General features: G+C 46.2%; 1 protein-coding gene across 1 annotated transcript in view; it reads left to right on the top strand.

Moving 5' to 3' along the window:
- Positions 1-10,479, top strand: part of cyp7b1 (cytochrome P450, family 7, subfamily B, polypeptide 1) — a 13,378-nt gene extending 2,899 nt beyond the window's left edge. Inside the window, exons 2-6 of the mRNA XM_020625272.1 lie at positions 3,044-3,180; positions 3,954-4,565; positions 5,481-5,687; positions 6,339-6,517; positions 9,110-10,479. Of these exons, the coding sequence (XP_020480928.1) occupies positions 3,044-3,180; positions 3,954-4,565; positions 5,481-5,687; positions 6,339-6,517; positions 9,110-9,400 (1,426 nt within the window). The 3' untranslated portion in view covers positions 9,401-10,479. The remainder of the gene's footprint in view (positions 1-3,043; positions 3,181-3,953; positions 4,566-5,480; positions 5,688-6,338; positions 6,518-9,109) is intronic.
- Positions 10,480-10,485: the final 6 nt, after the last annotated feature.

Here is a 10,485-nt window from a genome sequence, read left to right as displayed (position 1 = left end):
CATAACGTTAGTCAAAACATGAGGAAAAGTCAAGGCGTGTGGCTGTTGTTTTTGTGGTGTGTATCTAGAACAATTTGACATGACATTACACATTAAGACAAATATTAAGATTAGCATTACAGTTAATACTAACAGCTCTTTGCCTGCAACCTTGGCCTAAATGCAGTTTGCAAGCACATGAAATTAAACTGAGCAGTTAACAGCCTGAGCTAGACATCCTGTCTCCACTAAACATTTCTAGACACCAAATCTCTGAATATCTATCTAACTAAGAAAATACCTAACACTGCAATATAACAAAGAGTGAAAAATTTAAGGGGGTCTGAATACTTTCCGTACCCACTGTAGGTTCAAAGTGAGCTATAACGTAGCTTGGCTCTGTGAGCAGAGAGAGACACAGCAGCGTGAGAGCTCCAGTTGAATTCAGGGAAGCTGCTTCAGTAACTATGTGGCCGTGCTCAGCAGATGGCGGCTCAGAGGAGAGGGCTGTCCTCTCCTCATGGATCTCAACCAGAGTATGCACATCAGGATCTCCTTAGCCCCGCCCCTCAAAGCCCCCACCTCCACACCAAAACTGACAGAAGTGAAAATGAAAGAAAAAACTTTGGCACTGAAAAACACAGACGTTGACAAAAAATCAGAAGACTGTCACTGAAAAAACAACTTTGGTGGAAGCGGACACAGCTGTGAGCGCATGAAGTCGCCACTTCTGCATGTTGTATTTGAGTGACTGGACTGAAGGAGGCAAAGGATCAGGCGATGAGAAGAAAGCAGCAGTGTGAGACAGTGGGGCAGACGGCCAATTGCAGTTTCTCAGGGTGGACACGAGCCAGGGGCTTCCCACTCCTACCCACCAGCAGGCATTCAGTAATTGCAAATAAGCAAACAGGGCTGCCTGCAGTGGTTAAATTTTAATCTCCTCCTGTGTTGCTTCAGGCTCTGTGCTGTTCCAAACAAACACTCTCTCACATGTCTCCAGTGTTTTCAGCAGAGCAGTCAGATGCCTTGTGAATAAAGACAGATTAGGACCCAGCATCACTAGACCACAAAGTACATCAGGAAAAGAAAAGCGAAAGCATCTCCAGACAGAAAGAGTCAGATCGGGATCACTCTCCAAACAGAACCATATGGATCTGATCTCCTGATCCCTTTACAGTTTGTTTAATACACATCATGTTCCTCGTCTATGGCCCTGGTCTGTGCGCAGTAGCCTACTGCAGTTTAAAGTCTTCCAAGCTTTGAATCACATGACTCTGTTCTCACCAAAGCCCTGAGGAACTGTACAGATATGAATGTGACTGACCCTGGTATCAGTGGTCTCTCAGTTCATCAGTCAGAAGAAAATCAGTCAGCAGCAGTTCAAACCTTTGTTGTTTGTCATTTTTAAGCACAAATGCCAGGACATTCCTGTTTCAGCTCGTCAGATGCGAAAATGAGATGTGAGAATTTCTAGACCAAACGATCAGTTCATCAAACACCTAATCGGCAGGTTGTTCGATAATGGAAGAACAGTTGGCTGCAGCTTAACCTGAACCAGGAACATGAACATTAGCTGCTTTTGTAAACATCCTAATTTAGAAAGTCACTGACAGATGTTTTGCCGCTGAAGCAGAGCTGCGCCAATTAGTCAGTAGAAATAAACAGTTATTTAAGTCGTTCCAGTCCCTGGTTCTCAGATCAGATCCCTGAACACAGACTGAATAAAGCTGTGTTTTCTTTTCACAGAAAAAAAGACTTATCAGCATAAAATGTCAGGACTTGTGTGATCATGTTCAGAGTTGTGGGCAGGAGCAGATGCAGCAGACGTTGTTCATACCGCCACACCGGGGGAGGGAGCATAGCAGGGGTGGGTCAGCACAGGCACGTCCGGCCCCTCTCTGAGGAGGAAGCAGCTCATATCTTTATAATGAGCACAGAGGCTGGTGGTGCGTTCATGTACTCCCACACGGTGAGGTCTACAGACTATGCACCAGAGACATGACAAAAACATTTAATCTGTCTGCTGCATTTTGTCTCAGCTCAGGAAGAAGACGCTGGGTATTAAAATGCACCTTAAGGATTCATCGGTAATCAAAGCAGTCACTGACAAGTTTCATAGTGATCGACTAGTCCTAATGTAAAACAAGCACAGGAAAATCATGTATGAATGGACAGACATTGTGTGATAGCCAGCTGCAGGCTCAGCTGGCGCACAGCATGTGTGTAAATATGTAGGTGTGAGATTCACCACAGAAGAAATGGCAGCACTGGTCTGGGCCCTGCTGCAGCAGTAGGACGACGCAAACAGAAGGTCAACAGGTGCTCTACTGTGAAGCAACCCACAGCAGAGGAGTAGTTCTCCCACTGGGCAGGAGGAGGCCGGCCCTCGGACTCCTCTGTACTTCAGTTCGTGAGGTTTTGCAAGGTCCAAAGTCCAGGAGCTGATTCATTCATTCAGTCAGTGTTCACACTCAGCTTGACAAAGCAGGCGATAACAGAGGACGGCCTCTTCTGTGAAGACAAATAAACATGTTGGCAAAGACAGAGGAATTTCATTTACCCTTGGTTGATTGAACGGAGACTCAGCACACAGAGTTTCCCAGGTCAGCCTCACAGCATTATAATACAGTACAATCAACCAGATAGGTTTGTCCTGCATACTATATGGCAGCCAGAGAAATTCCTGGCATCTGCTTTCTAATTCTGGCCCGCTCTAGTAACCTTTAATGGTGCGTCTAAACTAGCACCTTATACAGAGGCTGAAATGTAGGCTTTGACCAGAACGTTGTCCAGTCTAGGAGAAGGGTACAGACTTTGGAACGATTTGCCTCTGACCCATTTTTATGCACTAGCATTCAGCCCAGCAGTTTATTGACCCTTGTTAATCTCCTCTGGTCATTCTGTCATCATCTCATGTTTTACTACGTGTTATTATTTTACTGTGTTGTCTCATTTAGCGTACCCTGCTCTGTACAGCACCTTATCAGTTGCTGTTGTTTGTAAGTGTGCTTTATAAATAAATTGACACTGACACTGTTAATCTGGTGAACTGTCTCTGTTACAGAAGACACGGTGAACCTCCACTGATAAAAGGCTGGATCCCCTACGTCGGAAAGGCACTGGAGTTTGGACGAGATGCACACAAGTTTTTGGAAGAACATAAGAAGAAGTCTGGGGACATTTTCACAGTAGAGATGGCAGGTTGGTATTTCAGCAGTGTGAGCTGTGACAAGGAGCCGCATAAGGATAAAGTCCAGACTGGGCTGTTGCAGCCAGTCATATGGAGCTGTAGCATTGTGGAGCACTTCACTGCAGGTTGACACCGCCAGAGTGATAGCTTCCTCCGCTTGGGACTCTGCTCATGCACATGAACTAGTATATCAGGGAGGGGCCCGAGGGGCCCAAGAGGGACGAGGGCCCTCTGTTTTAAGGTACTGTTAATGTCTGTTGTTTCAAGGTCACAGAGCTCAGGTAAGAAACACAAAATGCCTCAGTGTTGACTTGTAGTGCCTTTGCGCTGACTTTGTGTCTGTCTCTCTGTGGGGCTCCTGTGGAGCAGGGCTGGGGCCCTTGTCTGTGCTGAGGGGTCAGTTCTCTCAAAGTCTGCATGCGGCTCTGAACAGTCATTGTTGTGGTTTCTAGCACCAAGAGAAAATCTGAGCTGTGTGAGAGAGCTCTGAGATCAGATGTTCACTTTACTCATCCATGAAACCAGGACACAGGAAACACAAGCTGACAAAACCGCTGAAACGACCATCCACACAGCAGCTCTGCACCAGGTGGCAGAGTCGACACCTCTGTGCCGGTTTCCTTTGTCTCTATAGGTGAAGCATCCTGGAGCTTCCAACTGAAAACAAAGCGCATCTGGTGTGCGGTGGAGAAACTGCGGCAGAGCCTGAAACAGCAGACACACAAAGCCACTCCTCTAGGTTGTTCCTGTTCACTGACCGCTCACCTGTGTCCTCTCCTCACAGGTAAATACATGACCTTCATCATGGACCCACTGATGTATCCCAGCATCATCAAACATGGCCGGCAGCTCGACTTCCGCGAATTCACCAGCAGGGTGGCGCCCATCACTTTTGACTACCCACCCGTCACTGACAGCAAGTTCCCCGGCCTGGGGGAGCAGATCGTTCGCTCCTTCCAGCTCCTGCAGGGCGACTGCCTCACACCCCTGACAGATAGCATGATGGGTAACCTGATGCTGCTGTTTCGTCAGGATCACCTGGGGGCGGGGCCAGCAAAGGAGGGCATCTGGAGAAGCGCCAATATGTTCGATTTTTGCCACTCCGTCATATTTGAGGCCAGCTTCCTCACCCTGTATGGTAGGCCGCCCTCTGCTCACCGCCACAGCAGCATGGGCGTGGTGAGGAAGGACTTCATCAAGTTTGACACCATGTTTCCCCTCCTCATCGCTGAGATTCCCATCTGGCTGCTGGGCCGGACCAAAGCCATCCGCCAGAAGCTCATCAACTACTTCCTGCCGCACAAGATGGTCTGTTGGTCCAACACCTCGTGGTTTATCAGGAGACGCTCCGAGCTGTTCGAGCAGTATGATGTGCTGAGGGACATCGATAAAGCAGGTGAAGGTCTTTTCTGATTTGGGTCCTCCAGGATGTACAGGTAGTCATGGAGCTGGGCACAGAGCCAGAAATGTAAATGTATGTTTTTCAGTCTTGAGATGATTCACAAAACCATTTTTCCTATTTACATAAACAATGACAAATCAATGGAGAGCCAGATGCGCCATGCTCGGCCATCTGCAGGTCACAGTTTAAAACCAGATCCAGTGTCCCAGTGCCAGGACCACTGGGTGGAAAGGGTTAAAACATATATGTCTGTCCAAATTCTCCATCATCCAGGTCGTAGCATCCTGAAAAAACTTAGCAGAAGGCATGTGGACATAGTTTTAGGTAGAAGACGTTTCACCTCTTATCAGTTCTGCCTGACCGGTGGCGAGCAGGACGTGTTTATTCCCCTGGGTGGGGTTTCAGTCCTTCCACGGCCAACACTGTCCCCTAACGAGTCCTTAGTTGGCCACCACCAATTGGAATCTGAGATAATGGTGTATTCACACTACAGCAGTAAAACCAGGATCGCACATTGTGTGTTGTGCAGTATTTAGCCGTCAGAAACTCCTCGGGGCGTCGTAGCAAATGGCCCCACACTCACTCCAGTGCTGATGTTGAGAGCAGTCGACTCAGACAGTGATTTCACTGTCTGCAGCTGCAGGCCGTCTGTGTTTGCGTGGTCCCCTGTGTTCTGTGCTAACGAGGAGGTGCACACACAAGCTGTTTGTAATATTGTGAACGCACCTTGAGTTTATGTGAGTGAGAGCTGGGGTAAGATTAGGTGATGTGAGAACGAGTGATGCTGTGAGGTCGGGGGTAGAAGTGACTGCAGTGTAGATTGGGCTGAGGGTGGGCTTGGGCTGTGGTGTTCTGTATCCTGAGCTACAGTTTGTGACTCAGCAGCCTGAACAACTCTTTGACTTTCAGCTCATCACTTTGCCATCCTCTGGGCCGCTGTGGGGAACACGGCCCCTGCCGCTTTCTGGGCCATGTACCACCTGGTGAGTCACCCTGAGGCTCTGAAGTTGGTCCGGCAGGAGGTCCACGATGTCCTGAGACTCGGCCAGGTGGAGTTCAGCAGCGACAGAGACGTGACGCTCAGCCGAGAGCAGCTGGACAAGCTCCTGTACCTGGGTACATGGCTCGCTGACATCAGCTCATCTCACCTCAGCAGGGTCCAGCTGCAGTACCAAAGGCCTCAGCTGCAGCTGTCCTTTAAGACAACTGACATTCAGCACAGTTTCATAATGTGTCAGTGGCGCAGGACAGTAAACTACAGATACTACATCACATCTAGATGTAGGTAAAGCTTTGTTCAGCCAGGTACAGCTCACTGACAGAGTGCAGTCAAATACTTCTAATACATGACACTGACCAAATCACCGAACATATAGAGCACAGTAAATCAACTAAAACGTCAGTAATGGGATATTAGAGATTTAAAACACTGGTAGAAGGGTGTTTATTTTTTTACTACTGATAATAAACAGGCATCATTCCCTGACAGTGAGAAGCTCTGTTGTATAAATGCACAAACGTGCTGAGCAGAGTTGAATATGAGCATTAAGTTGTTCAAAGAACACTTGCAGGCTTCACTCTGTGACGTGTGAACGGTGACGTCTACACGAGTATTAGTAGCATGTAACACAGTAACATGTTCAGTGTTGTATGTGTCCACAAAGTCAGATGCACTTCAGAAGAGTTCAGCGTCTCAGCCGCTGTGTCTGAGCCGCTGGCGGCAGGAGAAGGCACTGCGCTAACCATGGCTCTGCTCTCCCTGCACAGAGAGCTCCATCAGCGAGAGCCTCCGCCTGTCCTCGGCCTCTGTCAACATCCGGGTGGCCCAGGAGGACTTCAGCCTGCGGCTGAATGCCAAGCGCTCGGTGGCCATCAGGAAGGGAGACATTGTCGCTCTGTACCCTCAGAGTATGCACCTGGACCCCGAAATCTATGAGGAGCCACAGGTGAGACTGATGAGCTTTCACACTGGCATCACCTTTGGCTGAAGCTGAAGTGGAAGTGCTGAATGAATGGCTGGATGGTACGTAGTACTTCCATAACATGAGATAACGGTACTGTTTTTTAAATTTATATCTGAAATTTGAAGGGTAGCCTCCATTTAATTTTAAGGGCTTCAGCCGAGGTTCGGAGCGAAGGCCTAACATCAAAGGAAAAGTTAAGGTCCTCTTAGGGCAAAATGAAGGGCTACCTGTAATGGTAAATATATACTCCTAAAAATCCCTTAAACTACACAGAAAGCCCCTTAATGGCGTATACTCCAATCTATGAATGTTTCCATTCGTTTGTTCAAATAAGCCTATTAAATATCTAAAAAATGAATAAGAATGTACATTAAAATGTCTTTAACCAGCAGCTGAAACTGTTTCAGAGCACTAAGATAAAGCAAAACCCCTTAACCATAATAACCACCGTATTCATTAAGTTGTCAAATATTTCATATTCATGTGGAAATTAAGGGGGAAGTCCCGAAGCCCTTAAAGTCTCTTCAAATTAATTTAATTTATTTTTAAAATTAAAGGACAGATGGATATGTGACTGATTCAGTCCAGGTGTTTGTGTTTTCAGGGGAATTAAAGGGTATTTTGTGTGGTGTTGTTTCATACTACTTTGAATGCGTCAGATAAGATGCACTCTGACAAACACTATTTAGGTTCCTGGTGAGTTTCCTCCATTAATCTTTGGCTTCCACAATGAGTCTGGGGCTGGTGCTCACTGCTGCCACCTGCAGGAATGACAGCACAGCTGCATGATCTGACTGGTGGAAATTTATCTGGACTTCTTTCAGTACAGGGTGAAAGCTTTATGCAAACCATGAAGACATTTGTGAATCTTAACAACAATAAAAAACAATTCATCTTGATTTCAGCCATAATAATGAAGCTGTGTCTTAAAGGAGCAATCTGACATTTTGAGATCATCATATACTTTATTTTTAGAGGCCATAAGACAAAGTCCAGAATGAAAGCGAGTAGGGTTGGGTGTCATTTGGGTTTTTTCTGAGATGGTGCTGAAACGATGCTTTTAAAATGGTGTCGGTGCCTAAATGGTTCCAGAACCAATATGTTAAAAAAAAAAGAAGAGAGAAGCATAAAATCAGGCCATAAAAAAGGCAGGGTGACATGGCCTTCACTTTCATATGTTTTCAGAGGGCACAAAGGTCACTAGGCCAAACACCAAGGCCCAGACAAATGACATGATGTGTGTGTACAGCCTGAGCAGTGAATCTACAAACTAGAGTAAAGTGCAGATGCCTGTAGAACAGTTAAAGGGAAACGTGCAGAGATAGTACCTGTGACCTTTATTACAGTTTGGATAGTAAACAGTGTTACCTGTGCACATTTAAATTCAAGGGCAAACTGAGCTCTTGTTGCTCTGCTGATGATCTAAGATCATGGGTCGGAAGAATTGTCGATGGATTAAGGAGAAAACAGAGGAAAGGATGTGAGATTTCTCTTAATTACTCTCAGTGGTGCAGTAAGTGTATTCTCTTGGCATCATGGTGACCGACTGTATAGGAACTGGCGCCATGTTGGCATCGGGTTTTGTTACCCAACCCTAAAAGCGAGACAGTAACAACTGGATAAAATTGACAGATTAAATGAGGAGATGTAAATAAAACCATGGTAAACCTGATCAAAGTACAGTGTTTATTATAGAGCGGCACAGTGAGATATGGCCACAGCCCAAATGTCCTCACACAGAACATATATACTGTATAAACCAGATCCAGGAAACAGCCAGCAGTTTAAATGATACTAGAAATAGATCTAAAGAATATTATGTAACTCACATAAGCAGAGTGCCAGAGCTTCGTGTTCACAGTTAAAGTGCTAAAATCCGAGAACAAAAAGTGCACACTGACCTCACTGTCAGACATTTGGGACAAAACTGGCTTTAAAACATCCAAATGGAACAAATGTGCCAGCTCAGTGTTTGTTCTGTGTTTCCTCTCAGGACTGCACAAACCAATACGAGGATTTGGGACAGACTTTAAACTCTTAAATCACAACGCTTCCATAGTCCAGCTGAGATTTAGAGGAGGACCCTGATTCAGTGGATCCTCAGAGTCCAGACAAGAGTCAGGTCTGAACCAGGCCTGACTCTGGGACGGACCGGTGGTGTCTGATGCTCTCAGCGTGTGAAGAGACTGAGAAGAGTCTCCAGTGCATGTTTGTGTAGACGCTGCAGGTGTTTTCATAGATAGTCACATTTGTCCCAGAAGTCAGTTGTGATAGTGCAGTGAGAAAAGCTCTGCCACCCATCAACCTCTAAAAACACTGTGCCAGGACACCTCCAGCTGCAGACAAGGTTGAGTCACAGTCTTTGTGTTCTTTATCTTTATGGACCACTTGTTAAACATTGCATAGCTTAGGAAATAGGTTTTAAAGTTGGAAAACCGTCTGGCTTCTAGCAGTTGTGAATGTGCACCACACTGGAGACCAGCATCCAGGTCTGATAAAGCATCCAAGGCAGAGTGCTGAGTTGTGCTCAGTGCAGCTCTTTACCAACCACCATTGTTCTCTGTGCACTGCCAGACTTTCCGGGTTGACCGCTTTGTGCAGGATGGCCAACAGAAGACGGACTTCTACAAGGACGGTCAGAAGCTCAGGTACTACCTGATGCCGTTCGGCTCCGGCTCCACCATGTGTCCCGGCCGATACTTCGCCATCAACGAGATCAAACAGTTCCTGTGTCTCCTGCTGCTCTACTTCGACCTTGAGCTGGAGGAAGGTCAGCCCAGAGCCACCGTGGACCTCAGCAGAGGCGGACTGGGGGTCCTGCTGCCCGCCACAGACGTGCGCTTCCGCTACAGACTGCGAAAGTGATGTGTGAGGGCTCTGGGCTCGACCCACAGTAGGTGATCTGAATCCAGTTCCAGTCAGACCAGAGCCACTGTAGGTTTACTTATAACAATGTTCTGGGTTCTGTTCTCTGTACATGGATTAACAGAATAGAAATCTTTGTTGATGATGTCACATCTGTTGGTTCCTCAAAGGCTCATGTAGCAAATCAGAAACCAGCTGATCATAGTTTCATACATACCGTGTCGTCACCACCATTTTAGTCAAGTGAATTCTGTCCATCACTTCCTGTGTGCCGAGCCCTTTGTACTGTGCGGTCATGTTTCTTCAATGTGAACAGCAGATTGTAAATACTGATGAGCTGAGCACAGATGTCAGGCCATACACATCAGCAGTGTTTAATAAGCCTGGTAAATTAACTTTAAATTCACATGGTATTGTGGTATTTGTTATAATTAGCTTTACAGTCCTGCTACTGAGACTGAGCTTAAAGGAACATTTCTGTAAACCCTCTTGTTCTGTCTTCTCCAGAGGCCATTTAACTCCAGTTTTTCCAGTGCAGAGAGTTTCTGGGTGTGTTTGGCTCAGTGACATATGTATGGTGGACAAGCCAAAATACTGTGATTACGGCAGCTGCCATTTCACTTTTTTTTCAGTAGAGACCAGAAGGGGAGTGACAGCATCAAACGGCCAATCAAAGCTGCCAAAATCAACTGACATGCCTCTTTTTATATCATCAAATAACTAATTAAAACAAACTTACCAGAAAAATGGTAACTTGTACACACAGCCTACAACAGAAGTGACGTCTGGGAAAAAGTGTATATAATTTGTACTTTGAGTTTTTAGTTTGACTCATGTCCCATCCACTAACCCGGAGGGGGGATGGTTTATGACCTACACTGCAGATGTGATACCCACCAATGGATTGTCACAGTTGTTGAGTTGGTATGTGATGTTATATATTTTTGTGTACAAGACATGGCCAATTTGTCTGTTTGTAAAGGATTTAAGTTTTCAGCTAGGTGGAGTATGCACCTCAGGAGCGCTGGTTTGACATCTGCACGACCTACTGTACGTTTCTTCAGATGGGAAAACAGCCTGCTGAA

This window comes from Monopterus albus, unplaced genomic scaffold (genome assembly GCF_001952655.1).
Source record: "Monopterus albus unplaced genomic scaffold, M_albus_1.0 scaffold350.1, whole genome shotgun sequence".
NCBI classification, from domain to species: Eukaryota; Metazoa; Chordata; class Actinopteri; order Synbranchiformes; family Synbranchidae; genus Monopterus; species Monopterus albus.
Note: the sequence above shows the minus strand (reverse complement) of the source record. Positions and strands in the feature narration are given on the sequence as shown.